The 26341-nt window shown below is 41.3% G+C and overlaps 1 protein-coding gene across 2 annotated transcripts in view; it reads right to left on the reverse strand.

Annotated features, from left to right (window-relative positions):
- Positions 1-2199: 2199 nt before the first annotated feature.
- Positions 2200-26341, reverse strand: part of adcy6b (adenylate cyclase 6b) — a 228253-nt gene continuing 204111 nt past the window's right edge. Inside the window, exons 19-23 of one of the 2 annotated variants that reach the window (XM_060938414.1) lie at positions 18689-18824; positions 10021-10284; positions 9640-9844; positions 9369-9493; positions 2200-4723 (exon numbers count right to left, since the gene is read on the reverse strand). In XM_060938414.1, coding sequence (XP_060794397.1) covers positions 4595-4723; positions 9369-9493; positions 9640-9844; positions 10021-10284; positions 18689-18824 — 859 coding nt within the window. In that variant the 3' untranslated portion in view covers positions 2200-4594. Of the gene's footprint in view, positions 4724-9346; positions 9494-9639; positions 9845-10020; positions 10285-18688; positions 18825-26341 lie in introns of both variants that reach the window. The other variant, XM_060938415.1, reaches the window with a different exon arrangement.

Raw genomic sequence — 26341 nt, forward strand, 5'->3', positions numbered from 1 at the left:
GGACAGATTGGTTCGAGCTGCCAGGAAGGATACAGTAACTCGTATAATCACTCTTTACAACCGTGGTGAGCAGAAAAGCATCTCAGCATACAACAGAGAGAGAAGGCCACACTGGGTTCCACTCCTGCAGCCAAGAACAGGGATCTTAGACTCAAGAACAAGTTCCTATTAAAGTGGCCGATGAGTGTAGAATACCATGATTGGTAAAATGACCATGTAATAAATAAATAAAAGGAAATTATTATTTTAAAAAATCTTTCATTTCTGTTGTGGGAATTAACTCAGAATATTCAAACTTTTAAGGGATCAGATGCTTTACTTACGAGGGGAAAAATGCTATATTTCCAAAAAGTAATGCAAATATATGAAGGAGAAGAATGGGCCTCATGAACTAGTTTTCATAATACTACTGTATTTCTATGTATAATTAACAGTTATCCCACGAAATTGAGTCGTACACGAGCTGACAGCCGACGAGACGCGCAGCTCCGAGTCGGCTATAAGCAACGTACGACGAGATTGAGTGGAATTACTGTTTTATTCTATCCACATTCACCGGATTTTGAGAAACAGAGCATTTTTATTTGAATTTTCTGCAACTTTGAGAAATAAAAACTTGATACAAAACGTCCGACAAAATAATTTCCGCTTAGAATGTAAACAAACTGGCGAAATGACAGGAGCAATTTGCGAAAAATGCTATAATAATAATAATAATAATTCTTGAAAAATAAAAAAGATACGTTCTTACTATCAAATACTGTTATTCCATATTTTGCATTTTTGGGGGTTTTGTTTTCGAGTAGTTTTTATTTCATCCTCGGTTGGTTCAGCAACACGCGCTGCCAAGTAAACAGACCCTGCGCCATTTTGGAAGACCAACAAACTCGTGATTAGGGGGAAATAACGGCAGCGGTATGTGAACCCACGAGAATAAAGTGGCGTGGCAAACGATTTAAACAAACAAATCTGAGCTGTTTTATTTATGATTTATTGGCCCAACAGTAGACTTGAAAGAAACCTGTGTGAGACTTGGCAAAAAACTGTGGATATAATGGATAAGTCTGTGCATGATCTGCGGACACTTTGAGGTAAGCAAACGCAAGAAATTCAGATTTAAAACATGCTACTGTAAATTGGCCCCAAGTTGATAACTGTATGAGGAGCAAGCCTCCCAGACTTCTACAATTTAATAATAATAATAATAATTTAGGATGGTTTGGGGCTTGCTCGCTGCTGCCAGGTTGGTTGTTGAGTAGCCTGACTGGTTTTTTTTTTCTTGCGTGTGGTATCATTGTTGACGCGAGGTTGTTTTTTGAACATGCCAATGCGGACACGATTTCCCCTGATGAGTTATGACTTCAGACGCGATGTGTGTGTGGAGGTGTGGAGTCCGCGTGATATGTGCGTAAGATAGGCTTCTCATGTGTTTGGAGATCCGCGCTCCGAGACAAGCACAAGTGCCCCCCCCGGGAAAAAAAGGGGCCCCCCGAAAATATCAGCATAGTTCAAACACTGAGTGTAGGCACTGGGTGTAAACAACAAATAGTTTACAATGTCTGGGTAGCAAACAGATGGCAGAATTGGTGTCCGGTCCTCCTTATGTTTCCATTCTCCCTTGCCGCGAGTCTTATCATATGGGTCAAACCCATCAATCACAGCCAGTTTCTCCACATACCGTGCCCTTTCTGCAGCTGGTAATGTACTCACATAACCAGAATTATCATCCATCGTGTCACTTTACTCTCGCTCGTACTTTGTTTTATATTGTGAGTGCATGTACTTGGTCTTCCAATATGGCGCCTAACAAAATCTCGCGGCGCGGTGACGCCATGTGAAAGGGGTCTATATGAGCTGATAGCCTAGTAGTAGAGTCGCCAATCAGAGCAAACAATTGTTCATATCCAGTGAATGTGTATATAATAATAATAATAATAATAATAATCATCATCATCATCATAAGGAGCAGCCTATTTTAATAACACTACACTTTTCTTTTCCAGTAACTGAGAAATAAGTGATACTGAAGACATGGCATTTATTATTTTCATCGTCATTGGTTTCCACTTCTTCTTTTTTTTTAAACAAAATCAAACAACACTATCACCGAGTTAAAATGGAACATAAACATTTCAGTATGTTTCAGTAAAATATGACCTGCGATACTTAAACAACATAGAACTAACCAGGAACAGTGAGTGAGTTCAGATAGTTTATTGTTGCCATTAAATTGTCAAAGGACTTCCTTTTTTCCCCCCTTCTTGTCGAATTTGTTTGACATAACATTTACGAGTATGAGTACAGTGTCAGACTGATACCTGATGTCCGTGTCAGATTGTGTGTATTGCTGCTGGGTGATAATGCTAAAGTGGGAACATTTTGTCCTGATAGCAACACTTTTTCAGAGATCAGTGTGTTTCCCAGCGTTATATTATATAATCATTTCAATGTGTGTCGCTCTTTCGAGCTTTAGACAGCTGCTGGAATGGGTGTACGTTTAACAAACATGTTTACACACTTGGTGGCTTTGCCTGATCACATGTTGTAGATCAAGGGGTGTCAACGATTTTTAGAATTTGGGGTTTAAGTTAAAAATTGAAAAAATCAGGGCCATATAATCAGCTTCTGACAATGTGCTAAACAAATAATTTTGACACAGTCACTGTTAGGTCTGTTTAGGGTGTAATGTGACAAAATGGCGGACGGGGGGGGGGGGGGGGATACTTATGCGACACACTGTATGGTAAGTCCACAATTTTGTTTTGTACACTACCATTCAAAAGTTCGGCGTCACCCAGACAATTTAGTGTTTTCCATGAAAAGTCACACTTTTATTTCCCACCATAAGTTGTAAAATGAATAGAAAATATAGTCGAGACATTTTTCTGGCCATTTTGAGCATTTAATCGACCCCACAAATTAATGTGATGCTCCAGAAACTCAATCTGCTCAAAGGAAGGTCAGTTTTATAGCTTCTCTAAAGAGCTCAACTGTTTTCAGCTGTGCTAACATGATTGTACAAGGGTTTTCTAATCATCCATTAGCCTTCTGAGGCAATGAGCAAACACATTGTACCATTAGAACACTGGAGTGAGAGTTGCTGGAAATGGGCCTCTATACACCTATTGCACCAAAAACCAGACATTTGCAGCTAGAATAGTCATTTACCACATTAGCAATGTATAGAGTGGATTTCTGATTAGTTTAAAGTGAGCTTCATTGAAAAGAACAGTGCTTTTCTTTCAAAAATAAGGACATTTCAAAGTGACCCCAAACTTTTGAACGGTAGTGTATGTGATATACTGTATGTTCAATCTGTTTGTGTGTTCAGAACGTACAGTATCTTAGACATAAATACATATTCGGAGTCCGGAACGAACACGTTTCGGAGGAGTTATTGGTCACTGAACTGTTTTTTTTTTGGTCACTTGACATCGGACTGAGTCTAATTACCGAAAAATGAGCTTGACACCCCTGTTGTAGACTGAAAACTTGTTATCGGAAGGGTCAAAATATGGTGAGTGTGTTGTGTTAAGCATTAAAAACAGCAGTGTGGCAACATCTCTGCTAGCTATTTCTTTGAAAATGAAACGAGGAATTGGAATAAAAACTAAGGAAATGAAGTCATTTACGAGGAATGAACAGAGAAAGAAATCTTGATAATGAAAGTCAGACATGCCTGGGAGCAGTCGATTTGGCAATAAAGTAATTGCACATAGATTATAATATAAATCTCACAGTGACAAGTTATGCCCTTTAAAGATGACAATGGATTCACATTCACTCACTCTCTCACTATATCTCACACACACACACACACACACACACACACACACACACACACACACACACACACACACACACACACATATTTAACTTACGACAACATAAACAATAAAATACGTTTCCCATGCCCGATGTCAATGTTTGTCCTTCATACAGTTTCTTCGTTTCATGGTTCCCAGAGTCCCCAAAACACTATAAAAACGTACCAATAATCCACGAATAAAAGTTATTTTAAATCCCTCTCTGGTGTCTGAAGCCTTCATTGTACATGGCAAGAAAAAGTCTTAATTGCATCAGAGAACAAAATGCGTGGTCGTGTTGACAATCATTTAAAAAAAAAAAAAAAAATCAGTCAATCTGTCAACTGTTCAGACATATGAAACGTGTTGTGTTCCTATATCAAACATTTTTGTTCTTTGGTCATCTGCATTCTTACTTCATCCTTGCATATATATGTGTGTTTGTGCATTATTATTAGTCGTTGTTTTTTTTTGTCATTAAAGTGTTTCTTTAAAAATCGAAAAAGTCAAAAACATTTTGAAATGCGATCCTTCTCGTTTCCATCTAAGGCCACAGCTCTTAGACAGCTCACTCGGTCAGGCAGTCTGTGAGAGCAGCTAAGAATGAGAACATCTTCTCAGTGTGTGCATGTGTTCAACACCTCCGTTACGTGACTCAGCTGCGAGCCCTTCAGTGGTTATACTCCAAACTGGCAAAAAAAGAAAAAGAAAAAAGTGCGCTTGACGTTCCATTCATTCAGAGTTTCACCTCTGTTCACTTCAGTGCAACCGGAGGCGTGTGGTCAGTGTTAACTGCCAGACGGGCCACTGTTGAGAAAGTAAGTGGTCATGTCTCCTTTCCCCTTGACTTTGACGAGGCCTCGGCACTCCAGCTGGTAGCCTTTACTGGCTAACACGTGGTACAGATCGGTGGTCACCTGCGGGAACAAAAAGATGTGTAGGTTTGAATCTGAACTCTGCCGTGCTGCAATTGCACTTCAAGGACAGCAGATGGCAGTGCCAGCCGCACCTATCATTTTTATGGCCTGCATGCTTTTTTTTTTTTTTTTAGTGAAAAGGTTTCCAGTAAACCAGATTTTGAATTGCCTGTTAGTAATAAATCTGAACGTGGTTGTACCGTAGACCAGTTTAAATGATGTGTATTAAATGTCAGGGTCGTGACATCACGGGTGTGAAGTGAAATGAAATAAGTCCAGCTGACGAACGCGAGGGAATTTCCCACCGACTGATGAAAATATCCTCAAGGTCATCGCATACAAATAGTACGTGTCAATGGTGTTAACTACTGTATGGTTCGGAGTTGAGCGGTTTAAAGGTGACGTATTATACCCCTTTTCTACAAGTCGACACAGTTCCCTGAGGTCTTAATGAAATATCTGTGACATACTTTGGTTAAAATACTACAAGGATAAAGCGCCGCAGCTCCCGCCTCACCCCGTCTGAACAGCCCTGTTCAAAACGGCCGATTTGACGAGGAGCGGCCTGTTCCTTTAAATGATAATGAGCCGCTGCTCGGCTCACCACCTCTTCCACCAGCCAATCAGGTAGCGCTTTCCTCATGAATCTTAATTTGCAATGGAATTCTCAAGCCGTGAGTGGAGATACTCGGATGAGGGGGCGGGATCGTTCTACTGAGCTCTGCTTGTGACGTAGGAAGAGGAGCCAGATCTGAACGGCTTGTTGAAGGACATGTTTTCTGAAACAAAGAGACTAACTGGGTGTCTTAGTACAGAGTTTGTGGGCGGGTAGGTGCTCCAGATACTCAAAAGCACATCCACAAGCACTGAAAAGTGAGCTTTTCATAATATGTCCCCTTTAAATGAAAAAAAAAAAGCCTCATAAAACATGATGCGTTTTTGTTCAATAAATGTGACTTATTTTTTTCGCAGTCCGGTTTCCATCAAATCCTGTGCGCTGATTGGCTGGCGAGCGAACCTCTGGCGACTCGCTCGTTCACAGCAACAGCAAACATCGTAGCAATTTTTGTCAACATTTATTTTCGCATTTCTCAGGAGAATAGCATTAATTTTACAGCATGGATAGCGATAACGACAGTGTTCACAGTGGAAGCGAGTTTTACTACCCTGAGGAAGAAGAAATAAAAGAAAACATTTCAGGAGAAAGCTAAAAACCTCTAACTGTTGCTAACGCCGAGCAAAAACACGGCTGAATCCTGAATGACTCAATTTTGTATAAATAGGGGACTACATAGGCGGCAAAATGTAGTTTTTTTTTTTTTTTCCTGCCATGGAAGTGCACTGGTATACCGAGGAGGAAGCCATTTGCATTACAGCCGTGAATGAGGATTCAAAATGGCGGCTCAGTTCGGTTTTCCCTTTCGGGCGCTCTCGTTTTCTGTTAGAATTTGGTAAAGAAAAAAATAAATATATTATTTACCAGCTTAAGGTCGGTCTGTATGGTGAAATACCGTGACCTCGGCCTTGAATACTGACCTCGGCCCAGAGGGCCTCGCTCAGTACTTTCAAGACCTCGGTCACGGTATTTCACCATACGGACTTCCCAGCTGGTAAATAACATATGTGTATTTCAATGTGAAGAGGGAATACAGAGCTTTTGCTGCTCACACTGTTTGAACATGGAGAACTGAAGGCAAATTTTTGTTATCAAAATTCTATTTCTCTCATTTTATTAAATATCGGAATGCATTTTTGATCGCTATTTTGTCGCTGCTATAGCAAGTTATGCGTGTTTGAAATATGTTCTGTAATATATCAGTCCATACGTCAAAGCAACAGCCGTAAACGAGATTCGTCGAGACCTGTGCGAGACATCGTAGGACGGAAGTAAAACGTACAGCGGAAATCAAAGTGACCGACATCTGCCAACGTTGTCAAAAGACGCGCGCGCCCTCTTTTGAATGCTGACGTAATCAAGCCGGAAGTTGTTTGTTTTGATAGCAATCAGGAAAGTTTGAAAAAAGTAGGCAGTAATCGTCATTTAAACTCGTTTTTGTGCAATATTTCGTTTGGTAAACAGTTTTCAAAATGGCGGCACTGACACCTGGCTGACGCTTCACGTTTCAAAGTCTCGCACACGTCTCGTGAAGATCGTGCAGATAAGCGACGCCTGCCGTGGACCAAACGAACTAAATTCAACACGGCTAAAAACCGAATAGGCCGATAAGTCTCATCTCATCTCATTATCTCTAGCCGCTTTATCCTTCTACAGGGTCGCAGGCAAGCTGGAGCCTATCCCAGCTGACTACGGGCGAAAGGCGGGGTACACCCTGGACAAGTCGCCAGGTCATCACAGGGCTGACACATAGACACAGACAACCATTCACACTCACATTCACACCTACGCTCAATTTAGAGTCACCAGTTAACCTAACCTGCATGTCTTTGGACTGTGGGGGAAACCGGAGCACCCGGAGGAAACCCACGCGGACACGGGGAGAACATGCAAACTCCGCACAGAAAGGCCCTCGCCGGCCCCGGGGCTCGAACCCAGGACCTTCTTACTGTGAGGCGACAGCGCTAACCACTACACCACCGTGCTGCCCTAGGCCGATAAGTATAATATTTAATTGCAATTAGTTGCCAATACGAGTCACGATATAAGGTTACTGAAACCGAAAACGTAATTGAATAACACGTTAATTAAGAAATAAAGCAAGTTTAAAAATGACTTCAGTTCTCCTTTAATGACATTCTAATTATCATTAGCGTTAATAGTATGCATAAAGAGCTAGATTTGACACTTCACTTCATTATAGGCCTGTTTTCAGCCAAAAACTGAAAGCGGATTTTTTTTTTTAACCAGTTCAGGCAAAATATTTTCAGTGAATGAAATTTCAGTGCATCCCTAATAAATACAGTTCACTGATGCCAACTATATGCTATAAATAGTCATCTAATGTTAGCCAAGTTCGATTTTACTGCACCTTGATGAACCCAAAACCTTCTCCATTTACCTTGACAGGAAGCAAGAGCACTGGATCTTTCAAGCAGGAAAACTGAGTCGAGAAAAGAAAAGAGCACTGGTCAACGCGTTCCTAATGTGAGACTGGGGAAAGGGGCGGAGCTTCCGGGGGGTAGTTAATATTGGAAAGTTTGAAACACCTACACCATTGTCATGTGTCATCTGGCTCATCTGCCATTTTATTGCCTATTAAAATTACAGAAAATGTGTGACGGTTGGCAGGTCTGGTGTTCCCATTGCAAAAAAAAAAAATTAATCCTTTAAATTCAACGAATAATAATATTTATTCTATCCATACTCGCTGGATATGAGCAATCGTGCGCTCTGATTGGCTACTCTACTACTAGGATATCAGCTCATATACCATGAGTAGAGAAAAACAAAATGGCGGAGCGTGTTGCTGAACCAACCGAGGATGAAATAAAAACTCTGCTTGAAAACAAAACCCCAAAAAAATACCAAAAAAAAGCAACAAAATATGGAATGAAAGTATTTGATGGTAAGAATGGAGCTTTTATTTTTCAAGAATTATTATTATTATTATTGCATTTTTCACAAATTGCTCCTGTCATTTCGCCGGTTGGGCGGCACGGTGGTGTAGTGGTTAGCGCTGTCGCCTCACAGCAAGAAGGTCCTGGGTTCGAGCCCCGTGGCCGGCAAGGGCCTTTCTGTGCGGAGTCTGCATGTTCTCCCCGTGTCCGCGTGGGTTTCCTCCGGGTGCTCCGGTTTCCCCCACAGTCCAAAGACATGCAGGTTAGGTTAACTGGTGACTCTAAATTGAGCGTAGGTGTGAATGTGAGTGTGAATGGTTGTCTGTGTCTATGTGTCAGCCCTGCGATGACCTGGCGACTTGTCCAGGGTGTACCCCGCCTTTTGCCCGTAGTCAGCTGGGATAGGCTCCGGCTTGCCTGCGACCCTGTAGAACAGGATAAAGCGGCTACAGATAATGAGATGAGATGTTTTGTATAAAGTTTTTTTTTTTAATCGAATTTGCAAAAAATAAATATAAAAATGCTCTGTTTCTCAAAATCCAGTGAATGTGGATAGAATAAAACAGTTATTCCACTCAATCTTGTCGTACACAGGACCAAACTAATAAATATGGGCGCTCAGCGAGCACCTCGGTGTGATCAGCTGCTCGTTTAGTGACAGAATGTCGGTGTAACTGTCAGCGCACGCTCAAAGGTAAACCTGTAGATGGCAATAATGCAACACTGTGGATGCCAGCTGCCGTAAAACCCAAAAGAAGAAGATAAACCTGCGTATGTGCACACACACGACTTCCTCTGTCTGCTTGACTGCACAAAGCGAGTGATTTCATGCACATCACTTGCTTTAATCCCCTCAAACTGAATAACTTCCCAGCCACAGAATGGCCTGATATTTTGTGAGATATTACAGAAATAAACATATATCACAATGACTAAATTTCAGACGGAACTAAATTTCACCGATTTTATGAAATCGAAAGGCCGCCTCGCTTTGAGTGAAGCTCTTGCATGGTTGTATCTGCATGATTTTACGCATTGCCCTGCTGCAACATGATAATGAGCTGGTGTACACTCGGTGCTCCTATGAAACTGTTCAGTGTACATTACGCGTGTATCACAGAGCTTGGACCTGGATGCGATCCGGTACTCCTGTACTGTCCATACGACTCGCCACATTGACTGTATTCCCCCAGATGTCGTACTGTGGCTTTCTGGCTCCGATCACTCCAGCTACCACAGGCCCGATGTTTAGTCCTGTAGAAAACACACAAACGCTCACTGTTATTTTCTCCTGCTGTAAGTCAAAGTCAAAGCCGTAGTTTATGGGAAACTGCGTGCGTGCTATGCTACCCTACGTCTGCTGAAGTTACAAACAGTAACCGGGCTGATAATTTACTCACCGATCTTCATTTGGAAGTTGTTGAAAGAGTGCTCGTTGATGTACTTCATCTGCTCTCGGAGCCTCATGGCGTAGTCAGCGAGTGCCAAGATGTGCGATCGGCCCTCTCTGTCGAACGTGGAGTCGTTCAATCCCGACGCTGCCATGTACGTGCTTCCTATCGTTTTAATCTTCTCTAGCTGCTTGAATTGATCTTCACTGATGATCTGAGGGCGTTACAGATCACTTAATCATCACTGAGATCATTAAAATCATGAATATATTTGAAGTACAGGTACTGTAGGTCAGACTCATGAAATGACGTCAAACCTAGGTTTTTTTTTTTTTTGCATCAGCAAGCGTCAATGTGGCTAACCGTGGTGTCCTGCTTTTGCCACCTTACCTCGTCAAAGTCAGCGATGATCTCGTTGAGCAGTCTCAAACACTCCACGCCCTCGTTATTGGCCTCGAGCTCTGTGTAGAACTCGGAGAAGTTACTGATAGAGGCAAACATCACCGCCACACACTCACATGACTGGTAGTAAAGCTCATCGTTGCGGCGCTCTCGGGCCAGGAAGTGGGCAGCCACGTCTTTCGGCAGGATGTTATGAAGGAGACGACGGTTATAAGCTTGCAGCTCCTCCATCTCTTCTTTCTCTTCTGTAGCCTGAGGGCAGTTACAAAAGAAAGAAATAAGCGAGGGCAATGCTGCTTGGGCACTCTGATATACTCTGTACTCGGTTATTACCTTTAAACTTTTTATAGCATTTATCAGATGCCCGGATCCAGATGTGCTTTGTAGTGTCAACCAACACACGTCTTCATCCTAGTTCACTAGTCCACTAGGACGAAGAGGACTATCGGTCTGCTTTAACGTTATACTTTTGTTTCGTTTGCGGTTTTGTTTGGTTTAGGTTGACGCTGCATATAATTAAGGGAAACGAAAAGCATAAAAAGGTAAGCAAACCCGTACCATCAGAGATGCAGGCTTCTGAACTGAGCGCTGATAACAACTTGGGTCGTCCTTCTCCTCTTTAGTCCGAATTACACGGCGTCCCTGATTTCCATAAAGAACTTCACATTTTGATTCGTCTGACCACAGAACAGTTTTCCACTTTGCCACAGTCCATTTTAAATGAGCCTTGGCCCAGAGAAGACGTCTGCGCTTCTGGATCATGTTTAGATACGGCTTCTTCTTTGAACTATAGAGTTTTAGCTGGCAACGGTGGATGGCATGGTGAATTGTGTTCACAGATAATGTTCTCTGGAAATATTCCTGAGCCCATTTTGTGATTTCCAATACAGAAGCATGCCTGTATGTGATGCAGTGCCGTCTAAGGGCCCGAAGATCACGAGCACCCAGTATGGTTTTCCGGCCTTGACCCTTACGCACAGAGATTCTTCCAGATTCTCTGAATCTTTTGATGATATTATGCACTGTAGATGATGATATGTTCAAACTCTTTGCAATTTTACACTGTCGAACTCCTTTCTGATATTGCTCCACTATTTGTCGGCGCAGAATTAGGGGGATTGGTGATCCTCTTCCCATCTTTACTTCTGAGAGCCGCTGCCACTCCAAGATGCTCTTTTTATACCCAGTCATGTTAATGACCTATTGCCAACTGACCTAATGAGTTGCAATTTGGTCCTCCAGCTGTTCCTTTTTTGTACCTTTAACTTTTCCAGCCTCTTATTGCCCCTGTCCCAACTTTTTTGAGATGTGTTGCTGTCATGAAATTTCAAATGAGCCAATATTTGGCATGAAATTTCAAAATGTCTCACTTTCGACATTTGATATGTCGTCTATGTTCTACTGTGAATACAATATCAGTTTTTGAGATTTGTAAATTATTGCATTCCATTTTTATTTACAATTTATTTACGCGAGTGTTTTACAGGGAAATACACCACTTGTATTTTTCATACGAATGAAATCTGGGACATTGAGAACGACAACCGTGACTTATTTTCCAATATCTTCACTTGTGAGAAAATCACTGAATTGTTTTGATAAATTTGGGGACTTTTTGTTTGTGAATGTGTCTATATAATAATAAAAAAAATCACATGTTGGCTTGAAGATATGAAATTTATCTTCTCGTGTTGAAAAACTCGTATTTTTCATACGAAACGCATCACGGATCTGAGTGACATATTTAAATAATATTGGCTGGCGTTGAGTGGTATATCAGATATATTCCATTCAGCTAGCACGATATTGAACGAGTCGATGACGAGTAGCTGAATGGAATATATCTGATATACCACAAAAAGAAAGCCAGCTAATATTATTATTATTATTATTATTATTATTATTATACACACACACACTCTTTTCCAGTTTTGCGATGTCCATTGGTATGTTTTTCTCTTATAATCAGATGGGAACCGTCAGGACCTTCTAGTCCTTCAGAGAAGCCCAAACATATCAGCATTTCAAATGCTATATTTAATTTCTTTCATTCTTTTATAATTTCATTATAATTATTCTCTTCTAATTCTAATTTGGCCTCATTTTCTATTAAATGCGCTTCGGAAATGAAAGGGTTACTGTCCTGAAAACATTAAAATCGAGTTACCCAATGAGATTTGTTTGTTTGTTTGTTTGTTTGTTGTCTCTAGCCTGAGAAGAGTTTCCAGCTGCTCACTCATTGGTTCGGACTTCACTGCCAGGACAGAAGGCCATGGCAGTGTATGTTTATGTAGGAAGTGACAGATGAATTAACCAATCAGATTTTGATTTATAGTGGGAGGGACCAAAAATTTACCGCCCTTGGCCTGCTTGAAGCCCGACATGAGCTTAACCGCAAATCGGCGCTGTCAGCGCAGCAGTGAAATTACCTTCCAGCCGGTGTAGCGTTCATCAGTTGTGTTAGCGAATGCTAATAAAGCGGTCAAGCCCCCAGCAAACACAAAACGTTTATAAAACATTTCATTTGGGTTGCATTAAGGTTAGGTTTTATTAAACATTTATGAAACGTTTATAAAACGCTATACATATTCGGAGACTTCTGGCTAAAACAGATAATATTAAAATTTCTACAATTAATTGTGTGATTATAAACACTACATGATGACATGTTTTTAAAAAGTATCAAAAAACATGGGAATAATTTTATGGAAAATAAGTGGTTGTATAAATGTTTAATAAACGTTAAAAAAAACCCTTCGATCTAGCTAAATATTTTTTAGATGTAGATCTAGATAGATAGATAAATCATTAAATGTGTGGCTCTAGTCTCGTAATTATCAAGTATGGTTTGAATAATTTGGATAGACGACCATTCGTCGTTTTATATTTGCTAAAATACACGCCCTTTTGGCCCTGGCATTTTGTTCGCTGGTTCCCTGCGCCTGCGCGACCTACGTCTTTGCGCAGGCGCAGGGACCGGAAGTAGCGCCATTTTGAGCATGTTGCTGTTGGGACATATTGGCCAAACAACTTATTTGATTTAATTTGCTTTTTTATTTCAACTTTTAACTGATTTTGCGCATTTGCTATGATTACGTTAACTTTAATGTTTTGGTTCTTAGTAGCAAGGCTTATTTAATAAATTTAGATAAATTTTTAATACTAGTATCTTTATCATTTTTGCTGTTCATGAGGGCTTTATATGTAAATGTGAATATTGTCTATGTAAAAAAACTCTGCTCTCAAATCGGTTTTGTTGAACTTGCAAAGAGGAATGAAATAGACTTAAGTGCAATAACAAAAATGTGTTGTTATATTATAAGTTTAACAGGTATTAACATGTTTCTAATAACGTTTCTAAAACATTAAAGAAACGTTTTACTATTGTTTTTAAATGGTTTTAAGAAACGTTTATACAATGTTTTAAAAAACGTTTCTGAAACGTTTCCAGAATGTTGTATGATGGTTTCCAGAATGTTTTTCAAACGTTTATATAACGTTTTTTCAAACATTTATAAAACGAAAAAATTGTCCACAAATTTTCGTTTTATAAACGTTATTTTGTAACGTTTCTGAAATGTTAGCCAAACGTTTATACAACGTTATATAAACGTTTTTGTGTTTGCTGGGGCCAGTGCTATCTACCGAGAGCAAGTAGCACAGACTAACGGCTGAGAAACTAAGATTTCTGTCTCCAGACTCTTCTTCCACGCTGCACGTTCACTACAGTATTTTTCACTCAGACTTAAGTATTCATTTCCCTCTGTAATTTACTTACTGTTAAAATCAACATTGACTGCACAGCGGAGCGACCCGGCAGCCTGCCGCTAATCCCTTACAAAATCCTTCACCCTGTTGCTTTTTTGGTGTCTGGCTAAGTTTTGGCTGAGCTCAAGTCCCAGCTCTAATAGTAACGCTTCACCACTGCTTGTAAATATGCGTGAAGAATAATGAAGGTTTGGGAGCCTTTCGGGTGTTCAGCGTGCCTTTAGTTTCAGTGTTCAGTTTGTTTATTCATCGAGTGCTTAATTATAGCATAGCTCATCCTAGCACTGGATTAGCCTTGTCTTTCTCTTTCCCGGCGAACAAAGAAATGGTTCTGTGCATGCGCAGCAGAAAACTGACTAGATGCGCGTTGTCAAAATGGCGAACCGGTTCAAAATCGACAGTTGATTAACTTGCGGATATGTCCATATAATATAAAGAACATTATGTGATGGTGCAGAGATATGAAGTTTATCTTCTCATGCTGAAAATATTTTCACTTGTTCGCTTCGATCACTTGTGAAATATACATTCGCCACTCAGAGATAAACTTCATATCCTCGCGTAACTGTGTACAGTAATATCCTTTATATAATTTAAAATGATATAATTATGCAAGGGCGGCATGGTGGTGTAGTGGTTAGCGCTGTCGCCTCACAGCAAGAAGGTCCGGGTTCGAGCCCCGTGGCTGGCGAGGGCCTTTCTGTGTGGAGTTTGCATGTTCTCCCCGTGTCCGCGTGGGTTTCCTCCGGGTGCTCCGGTTTCCCCCACAGTCCAAAGACATGCAGGTTAGGTTAACTGGTGACTCTAAATTGACCGTAGGTGTGAATGTGAGTGTGAATGGTTGTCTGTGTCTATGTGTCAGCCCTGTGATGACCTGGCGACTTGTCCAGGGTGTACCCCGCCTTTCGCCCGTAGTCAGCTGGGATAGGCTCCAGCTTGCCTGCGACCCTGTAGAACAGGATAAAGCGGCTAGAGATAATGAGATGAGATAATTATGCAAACAGATAGTTTAAAACCTTTTGTCTATCGCACTGAGTTTTTATTTTCTCCTGTTGTTTGCTGGCCCAAATATGGACAGCACGGTGGTGTAGTGGTTAGCGCTGTCGCCCCTAGCAAGAAGGTTCTGGGTTTGAACCTCACGGCTGACAGGGGTCTTTCTGTGTGGAGTCTGTGTGGGTTTCGTCCAAAGACATGCAGATTAGGTACAAATACCCAGCCAGTGTACGGTAGGTTGCACAAACCAGTGCATACTTAGTGCTTGGATAGATTAGGGAGGGCTGTATCAGGAAGGACATCTGGTTTAAAAACCTATGGATCATCATGATTTGCTGTGGCCAAAAGAAGTAGTAGTTTGCTGGTCCAAATATCCAGGATACAGCTCTGTCCTTTGGCTTAGTTTATAACAGAATTCACTGTTTACTGTCGTTGTAAATGTACAATGAAATCTGGTTTAACGGTGGTATCGAAAAGTAAACAAATTTAGCAATATAAATATAGCTAAACAGACAAAACAAGAAGACAGAGTCCTCTATATCCCCCGCCCTATATACCAACTGTATACCAAGTTTCAAGATATTATTTGTCACATTTTTCAAGTTCTGTTGCAGGAACCCAACCAACACTGACCTCAGCAGCCCATGGCATAAACCCACCGGACCTTTGGTCCAGGTGAGCTAAAAATTAGAATTTCTCACATTTCTTAGTATCAAAAGGCGCATATACATTACTTAATCAACACATATACCAACTTTCAAGACTGTACCACTCATAGTTTTCAAGTTCTGCTCCGGAAACGAAACCTACCCCTAAAGCCCGGCACACACGGTCACGCAACTTTTTGACACAAGTGAAAAATTGCTTCAAGTGTGGATATTTGCGATGGCGATTTTTTTGTTGCTTGCGACAGACTGTAGGTATCAAACAGGCTTGATATTCTGCGAAAAATAAAATAAAATCGCTAGTCGCTGACTTGTTGCAGAGATAACGCCACGTGTGCGTGTCTTTGCAATAACAACGCGATCACCTCCAAAGGCTCAGCCGATCCCCGCCCACGAAGTAGTCATGTGATTTCCACGTGACTTGCATCCCCCTCCTCAAATCGCCCACTGGTCGCAGATAACGCGCACACGCAGCTACCCGAGAAAGGAAACTTGCATCCAAAAATTGCAATACGCTTGCGACGATAAGTCGCCCATGTGCGCTGGGCTTTAGACTAACCTGAGAGACCAAGTCTGAAATTGTTTCCATGGAAACGTGAAAATTTTTAATTTCTCAAATTTCTTAGTATAAGAAGGCACATCTAGATCACCTTGTTAACATGTATACCAAGTTTCAAATCAGTATCATGAATAGTTTTGGATATATGCTCCGGAAACAAACATTGCTCTTAGAAACTACGTCAAAATCTATTTTTTATGTAAAAATTTGAAAAATACTGTACTTTTTTCAAAAATCCAAAATAGTAAAAGTCACCAGTTCACATGTTGCTTGATATGTATACAAAGTTTCATGAAGATATCTTCAGTAGTTTTAAAGATATGGCCTGGAAAAGAAAACGTGACCGGATAGACAGATGGACAGAAACCCGTTTCTACAGTGGTGCTTGAAAGTTTGTGAACCCTTTAGAATTTTCTATATTTCTGCATAAATAGGACCTAAAACATCATCAGATTTCACACAAGTCCTAAAAGTAGATAAAGAGAACCCAGTTAAACAAATGAGACAAAAATATTATACTTGGTCATTTATTTATTGAGGAAAATGATCCAATATTACATATCTGTGAGTGGCAAAAGTATGTGAACCTCTAGGATTAGCATTTAATTTGAAGGTGAAATTAGAGTCAGGTGTTTTCAATCAATGGGATGACAATCAGGTGTGAGTGGGCACCCTGTTTTATTTAAAGAACAGGGATCTATTAGAGTCTGATCTTCACAACACATGTTTGTGGAAGTGTATCATGGCACGAACAAAGGAGATTTCTGAGCACCTCAGAAAAGCGTTGTTGATGCTCATCAGGCTGGAAAAGGTTACAAAACCATCTCTAAAGAGTTTGGACTCCACCAATCCACAGTCAGACAGACTGTGTACAAATGGAGGAAATTCAAGTCCATTGTTACCCTCCCCAGGAGTGGTCGACCAACAAAGATCACTCCAAGAGCAAGGTGTCTAATAGTCGTCGAGGTCACAAAGGACCCCAGGGTAACTTCTAAGCAACTGAAGGCCTCTCTCACATTGGCTAATGTTAATGTTCATGAGTCCATCATCAGGAAAACACTAAACAACAATGGTGTGCATGGCAGGGTTGCAAGGAGAAAGCCACTGCTCTCCAAAAAGAACATTCCTGCTCATCTGCAGTTTGCTAAAGATCATGTGGAGAAGCCAGAAGGCTATTGGAAAAATGTTTTGTGGACGGATGAGACCAAAATAGAACTTTTTGGTTTAAATGAGAAGCGTTATATTTGGAGAAAGGAAAAACACTGCATTCCAGCATAAGAGCCTTATCCCATCTGTGAAACATGGTGGTGGTAGTAGTATCATAGTTTGGGCCTGTTTTGCTGCATCTGGGCCAGGACGGTTTGCCATCATTGATGGAACAATGAATTCTGTATTATACCAGCGAGTTCTAAAGGAAAATGTCAGGACATCTGTCCATGAACTGAATCTCAAGAGAAGGTGGGTCATGCAGCAAGACAACGACCCTAAGCACACAAGTCGTTCTACCAAAGAATGGTTAAAGAAGAATAAAGTTAATGTTTTGGAATGGCCAAGTCAAAGTCTTGACCTTAATCCAATGGAAATGTTGTGGAAGGACCTGAAGCGAGCAGTTCATGTGAGGAAACCCACCAACATCCCAGAGTTGAAGCTGTTCTGTACGGAGGAACGGGCTAAAATTCCTCCAAGCCGGTGTGCAGGACTGATCAACAGTCACCGGAAACGTTTAGTTGCAGTTATTGCTGCACAAGGGGGTCACACCAGATACTGAAAGCAAAGGTTCACATACTTTTGCCACTCACAGATATGTAATATTGGATCATTTTCCTCAATAAATAAATGACCAAGTATAATATTTTTGTCTCATTTGTTTAACTGGGTTCTCTTTATCTACTTTATCTACTTTTAGGACTTGTGTGAAAATCTGATGATGTTTTCGGTTCTATTTATGCAGAAATATAGAACATTCTAAAGGGTTCACAAACTTTCAAGCACCACTGTACTGTATATCCCCCGCCAAACTTCGTTTGGGTGGGGGATAAAAATATACGTATGTAGAGACAATGCATGTATAGCAGCGTTTTAGAGGCGAATACTGCAATCTAAACTACACGGCATGCTTGTTTCACTTCTTGCTTTCGGGACAATTCAGAGCTGAATCTGTTCCTCGCTGCAAATGAACCTTGCTAGAGTTCGCCTGGAAGTGGACCAAGGACACCTTTCTCAGATGCTCCTGGAACAAATCACACCCAAGTGGGACTGCTGTGTTCTCGCCTGCCTAAACAAACCGCACCATGAGGGTCAACACACAAGGGTTCGATTCAAACAGAATAAAACACTTCATATACTGTATGAAAGCACCCTTAGCATGAATCCTTCAAAATGTGCAAGTTCTCCTTTCAAAGATCTCCTGACTTCACTTTGCTTTGTTCACATGTCTCGGTTTCACGGAAAGACGTCACTACGTCCCTCACTGAATCTTTACTTTCATTTCAGTCATTGTGTCTTCTGAAATTACAGCTCTGTGACCAAAAAACAAAAAGGAAGACTCACAAACTCAAATATAAATGGCGTCTCAGACAGATAACTCTTACGTAATCTGTTCAACTGGCAATTTCGTACTGTACAGGAAAGGCAAACTCTCAGTGGCATGAGCATGGGGAGATAGATGCACCTGCAGTTTCCACAGGAAGTCGAGGCGTGCGGTGGATTCGACCTGCTGTGCGTGCAGATACAGCGCCAGCACAAATACGGTGAGGATTACTGGAGTCATCATCTTCAGCGGCACCTTCTCACTCTCAGTCTCAGGGCTGCAAACACAGAGATGCACACAGGGTCGCTGATAAAATCCCAAATATACGGTAATACACGATGATATGACATTTAATACATTTACTGTGCTGGAGATATTCACTCATTATTAACAAAAAAGTGGTCATTTAAGAATCAGTTCAAAAGTTTGCGTACACACACGTTTTTTTTTTTTAATGTGTCACAAACAATGGGCAAATCAACAATGATCGAATTCAACTTTGAGTAAAACCGTGTGTTAATCTTTGCGTAAGCAAAATCAAACTAAACATTTCTCCAGGATTGACAGCAGTTTTGTTCACGCTGATTTCCTTCACACTCGTGTGTGTGTGTGTGTGTGTGTGTGTGTGTGTGTTCACGAAAGCAAACGAAATCACCCGTAAACTACCAGGCAAGTACATAGCACGGCTGATTTGCATTTGGTGACGCCCACAAAACTCCATAAAAGGCAAAGGTCACAGAACTTAAAAGGAGATAGGCAGAACCATGGCCTCACTTTTTGTTTATAAATGCCTTGAGACCTCAAAAATGGCACAGGAATAGTTTTAAGCGTTAACAATAAATCTAATATAGTAATTTTTTTAGCCTGGGCCCGCCCGTCCTAAGTGTGACGCAACATGAGGGCCTGTTGCGAACTTAGTCTGGCAAGGCAAGCTATCTCCAGCTCTTCCAAGCTCCCGAAAAATCGGGAGCCAATCAACTTTGAGCATCTCCAACGGCCCTGGGTAGAGGCGTGTTCAAGGCAGTGACGTAGTAGAACTGCGACCGGAAGCCATAGATTGTTTACAGAATCTATGCCGGAAGCGCTTCATTCACTAGAAACATTACGAACATGGAGCAGCGGCAAGCCTTTGACACAGCGGTAGATGCTGTATTGAAAGCATTCAACGGGAAGTTCTCATTGAAAACGGAGCAAAGAGCAGCCCTGGAGGTATTTATCTTCTTCCTGTTACTCAAGCAGTTTCCGTCGCGTCACATACGTCAGAGGAAAGAGTGATGTGATTGGTTTAAGCTTCGTCACAGCCTTTTCTGGCTTCGACCGGTAGCAAACTGAGGCATTTCAGGGAGGCGGGTCAACCACACGCTTTGGGAAACGGTTGGGCTTAATATCTTTGCCAGACCAATGCTCATACAGCTTTGAAGTTGCGTTAGCCAGACTAGTAATTTTTACCATTAAAGTGATTCATATAGGTAGCGGTCTGAGTGAATGACCTTGACATCTGTGATGTCACCGTGGTAAGGCTATCGGTCTCATTGCCATTTCCGCTATACTAAAACACAGAGCTGACTGCAACTCCGATCCTTAATTTTAAGCTAATTTATCGCCATGCCACGTAGATGTGTTGCTGGCGGGTGCAACAACACGACAGAAGGTGGATTTATGTTGCATTCATGGCCCAAGAATGTTCAAACTGCAAAGATTTGGATGCGTTTTGTGAGAAATTCACGGACTGGGCACCTACGAAGTGGTCTCTCCTCTGCACATTTAATTGAAGACTTGTACGAAACCTCGAATCTGTTGAGGAGCGTTGGCTATAAGCCCGTATTGAAAGAGGGTGCAGTATCAACAATTAAAGGAAAAGAATACTACAAGAAAAGGAAAGTAAGTTCAGTTGCACCAGTTCTCCCGGAGTGTGAGCCGAGCAGTAATGGCGGAGCACTCAGTATGAAGAAAATGGAGAATGAGCGGACCAGTCGTCAGATTTCTCTGCTTCCCCCCCCTGCTGGATATGCTCGCCTCAGCAGCAATATCTCGCCCTTACGTGGAAGAAGCGAATGAACGAAGAACTGAAAGTCAGATTGTTTCAAAACAATCGGCCACAAGATCGGCCTTCAAGAAGCGAGAACACAGACGGGTAAGTTCCGACTCTCATTTGGTTACATAACAACAAAAACAACAACACTTGTTGTTTACCTGCATTTAGATTAAGACATGTAACTTGTATTGTGTATTTAAGTTACCGGTATAAGATTATTTAATTTGCTTGAGAATGTGATTGTCTCGGTTCATCTGATTATTTAATTAGCCTTTTACGTTTTATCAGTGAAAATGCATGTATGTACATGTATGTTGCATAAGTTATAACGCCTATCCTGTTTTAATGAGAGTCACATGAGACTGTCCGTTCAGTTCCATCCAGTTCTCTAGACGGCTTTGTTCTCTGGCTTTATTTCGTAAGGTGGGGCCTCCGTGGCCGACGTGTTACTATCGGATTCACTTTCCGATGGTTCGAACTGATACGGTTCTCCGTGTATAGCAGTAGCATGTACACACACTCCGATTTCAGAACTATCACAGTCAGATGTATTACTAGCTGAGGAATCCGAAGAATCTCCAATAAATCCGAATGAAGAGGCCATTGCACCCACTCTCGCCTGCCGAATCTGGCTTTGGTCTATAGCACCGGTGACGTCACGCACTCAGGGCTGGCTGGCTCAGCGGGGCAGCTCGAATGCCAACTTTACGGTCGATTTTAACTCTCAAAAATATATATATATTTTTTATTCCCAATTACGCAGCATACAAGAGTCAAGGATGGAGATACTATCCACTCAGAAATTTATTTAAAAATAAAGGTTCTGCGTATCTCCTTTAAACGAAGAATAAGCAGCAAAACCAACTTAGAGGTTGAAGTGAATTCTTTTGGCTCATAGCAATGCCAATAAAAACAGAGGGTATAAATACAACCTACTGAAAAGGACAAAATCTGGAGCCTGAGATGACAGAAAGGTGAATTAGATGCAAAGTAAGTGAGGAGAAAATGAAAATAGAGGGGAAAACATACTGTACTGGATTTATGTTGGCTTGCTTTCTTTAATTTTTAACATCTCATCTCATCATCTCTAGCCGCTTTATCCTGTTCTACAGGGTCGCAGGCAAGCTGGAGCCTATCCCAGCTGACTACGGGCGAAAGGCGGGGTACACCCTGGACAAGTCGCCAGGTCATCACAGGGCTGACACATAGACACAGACAACCATTCACACCTACGCTCAATTTAGAGTCACCAGTTAACCTAACCTGCATGTCTTTGGACTGTGGGGGAAACCGGAGCACCCGGAGGAAACCCACGCGGACACGGGGAGAACATGCAAACTCCGCACAGAAAGGCCCTCGCCGGCCACGGGGCTCGAACCCGGAACCTTCTTGCTGTGAGGCGACAGCGCTAACCACTACACCACCGTGCCGCCCTCTAATTTTTAACATATTTAACATTTCTTTAGTTAATGCCATTCATATGAACCAACACACTTTCATAAAACTTACATTAAATTTTTATTCTTTAAGTTCGTTTCTTAAGACACGTATTTTTTAGTATGTTACCTCGTTTGTTGACAGTTTCGGCGAACACTTCCGCCTTCTTCAAAACAGTCACCAGATGTCGAGTGGTGACGTGCCTTATCAGCTGATGTTACTCTATGGAGGCGTGAACGTCCCGCCCAATTTGACAGGTAGTCCACGCCTCCTGCTGTCAGGTCGCTGCCCCAGGACTGCGCTCCAGGTGTGTGACAGCGCGTACGCTCCGTCATCCCGGTTCATAGTCCTCTGCGCCCGCTTACGTATCTCCACTGCCTCCAAAATCCAACGCTGGTATCTATTCTCTTCAGCGCGAATGACTCTGGCCTCTTCCCAATTCATAATATGATTATGTCGTTTGCAGTGGTCTGAAATGGCTGATTTTAAGTTTTCTTGGTTTACTTTTTCTTTTTCGGATCTTGTGAGTCTTTTTGTTGTTTCTTTTTCACATTCTAATTGTGGACACCTGGAGCGCAGTCCTGGGGCAGCGACCTGACAGCAGGAGGCGTGGACTACCTGTCAAATTGGGCGGGACGTTCACGCCTCCATAGAGTAACATCAGCTGATAAGGCACGTCACCACTCGACATCTGGTGACTGTTTTGAAGAAGGCGGAAGTGTTCGCCGAAACTGTCAACAAACGAGGTAACATACTAAAAAATACGTGTCTTAAGAAACGAACTTAAAGAATAGTTACAATAATCAGACATAATGAATTTTCACTACATACTTACATTAAATTTGTGTGTGGAACTGAAATACATGAGCTATCATAATCCATACACAGAAGTGCAGTAATCTGTCAAAATTATATGATTTGAAGCCGATCAATTAAGGTTTACAGTACGTTAGTTAACTCTTCTCATACTTAGGAGCATGAGATACAAACATTTTGCTCAACTTACAGGATTTTCTTTAATGAATGCTAAATGTCTTGTTCCAACACACCCACGAACGGTTTATGAATAAATCTGTTCGTATCCAGCTTGATAAACGAGGTCCAATGTCTAATAATTATCAATTATTTGCTGAAGGCGAAGCGAATATTGGTGAATAATAACTGAGATGAAAGCAAGGTTATTATTCACCGATATTCACTGAGCTTGAGTTGGATAATTGTTTTAATATAAGCACACAAATCATTGCTTAAAAAAATCATATTAAAAAAAAAATCATTTATTTCAATCTTCAAAAGCCGCATGCAAATGTAATAACGGCACGCACAGACCTGAGTCACATAAAATAATTTGTTTTGAAACGGATAAAATAAATCACAATCCCATCTGACCTTTGAAAAGTTTTAGACCAAACTCCGTAGCATCTTTAGTGCTTTTAGGAACAGCATTTTCTTTCATAATATGTAACTCTTCCTCAATTACAGAGACAAAGCGATTAGCTATCATTTTGCTGAGTCACTCGAGGTAATTATCGAGAAATAGTTAGAATGTCTCGACCAATCAGCGCACGTGATTTTCTATAAATCACCTCCGTATTTATACTGTTTAACAGTTATTCCACGAAATCGAGTCGTACATGAGCTGAGAGCCGATGAGGTGCGTAGCACCAAGTCGGCGATAAGCCATGTACGACTAGTCTGGTTAATGCGACTTCAAAGTTCTGCGAGCATTTGGTCTGGCAAAGATATTAAGCCCAACTGTTTCCCAAAGTGCGTGGTTGACCCGCCTCCCTGAAATGCCTCAGTTTGCTACTGGTCGAAGCCAGAAAAGGCTGTGACGAGGCTTAAACCAATCACATCACTATTTCCTCTGACGTATGCGACGCGACGGGGCTAACTGGTAGATTAAACTCTTACCGAAGCCGGTCGGGAGCAAGGCGAAAACGTCCTTCCTTTCAATAAATACCTCCAGGGCTGCTCTTTGCTCCGTTTTCAATGAGAACTTGCTCCATGTTCGTAATGTTTCTAGTGAATGAAGCGCTTCCGGCATAGATTCTGTAAACAATCTATGGCTTCCGGTCGCAGTTCTACTACGTCACTGCCTTGAACACGCCTCTACCCAGGGCCGTTGGAGATGCTCAAAGTTGATTGGCTCCCGATTTTTCGGGAGCTTGGAAGAGCTGTAGATAGCTTGCCTGGCCAGACTAAGCTCACAACAGGTCCTCGTGTTGCGTCACACTTAGGATGGGCGGGCCCAGGCTAATGTACGATGAGATTGAGCGGAATAACTGTTTTATTCTCTCCACATGCACTGGATTTTGAGAAATGGAACATTTTTATTTTTATTTTTGCAAATTCGATAAATAAAAACTTTATACAAAACGTCCAACAAAATCATTTCCACTTAGAATGTAAACAAACCGGCGGAATGACAGGAGCAATTCGTGAAAAATGCGATAATAATAATTCTTGAAAAATAAATTTAAACAGATACGTTTTTACCGTCAAATACTTTTATTTCATATTTTGTTACTTTTTTTTATTTTTCGGGTGTTTTGTTTTCGAGTAGAGTTTTTATTTCGTCCTCGGTTGGTTCAGCAACACGCTCCACTATTTTGTTTTTCTCTACTCACGGTATATGAGCTGATATCCTAGTAGTAGAGTAGCCAATCAGAGCGCGCGATTGCTCATATCCAGTGAGTGTGGATAGAATAATTAACAATTATTCACCAAAAGCAAAGTGATATTCACTGAGCCTGAGGTGTATAATTGTTTTAGTATAAATACACAAAAAATTATAAAAATAAAAAAAATGAAATCATAAAAATTATTTCAAACTTCAAAAGCAGCATACGAATGTAATAACAGCGCACGCAAACTTGTGTCGCTTATCTACACCGACTCACATCAAATACTTTATTTTGAAACGGATAAAATAAATCACAATCCCACGTTACCTTTGAATAGTTTTAGACCAAACTTCGTAGCATCTTTAGTGCTTTTAGGAACAGCATTTTCTTTCATAATATGTAATTCTTCCTCATTTACAGAGACAAAGCAATTGGCAGCTATTTTGCCCGAGTCACTCAAGATGATTATCGAGAACTAGTTCGAATCTCTCGACCAATCAGCGCGCGCGATTTTCTATAATCATCTCCGTATTTATATCAATTACGATTTATACCAATTTCTTATCTTCTAAGCAGCTTTTGGTTTCTTTTATTTGTGACAGTCGCCCTCTGTAACCTACCTGACTCAGTCTTACTGACATGACTGTTCTCACTCAGCCTGTCAAATCTTTGCCCATTTATCCTAACATATAATTTTATACAGTCACATGACGTCTCCCTAAGGGTAGTATCTCACTGGGCTGTGGCAGCCCGCGACCAGTTGGAGACACAACAATTGTGATAAAATATGCGAATTAGCAACAATTTTCACTTGGAATCACACTGAATTGATATTCGCATATTTTACCGCAATCGTTGTGTCTCCAACTAGTCGCAGGCTGTCGCAGCCCGGCTTTCCCTCGGCAGGCAGGTTAGTAGAGGAAGCCTCACGGAAACTGACTTGAGAAGGGTTCGTGACGGCTTTGCGACACCAGCGACGCATTTACGGCTATTTTGAGAGAAATTTTGTCGCACGAATTTTTTGAACATGTTCAAAACTTCAGCGACGAAGGAGCGACACTTTGCGACTCATGCGAGGAAATTGAGAAGCCCCGCAAATGTTTCAAGACACTTTTGAAACTCTCTCGTGAATGACGTTCGCAATCCGTCGCAAGCTGTCGAAGCCCAGTGAGATACTGGCTTTAAATAAGACATGCTGTAGATTTAAAGAGAGTCTCGATTTTCTTCTGTTGAGTTTTTTTGGTATTTTAGATTGTACCTTGTTGAACAGATTAATGTTTTCCTCATAATTTCCATTTAAAGCGGAACTGAAGGCAAATTTTTTTATTATCAAAATTCTATTTATCTCATTTTATTAAATATAGGAATGCATTTTTGATCGCTGTTTTGTCGCTGTTATAGCAAGTTGTGAGTGTTTGAAATATGTTCTGTAATATATCAGCCCATATGTCAAAGCGACGGCCATAAACGAGATTTGTTGAGACCTGTGCGAGACATCGTAGGACGGAAGTAAAATGTACAGCGGAAATCAAAGTGACCGACATCTGCCAACGTTGTCAAAAGACGCGCGCGCCCTCTTTCGAATGCTGACGTGATCAAGCCGGAAGTTTTGTTTGTTTTGATAGCAATCAGGAAAGTTTGAAAAAAGTAGGCCGTAATCATCATTTAAACTCGTTTTTGTGCAAGATTTCGTTG

Source organism: Neoarius graeffei, chromosome 13, assembly GCF_027579695.1.
Source record: "Neoarius graeffei isolate fNeoGra1 chromosome 13, fNeoGra1.pri, whole genome shotgun sequence".
Taxonomy (NCBI): Eukaryota; Metazoa; Chordata; class Actinopteri; order Siluriformes; family Ariidae; genus Neoarius; species Neoarius graeffei.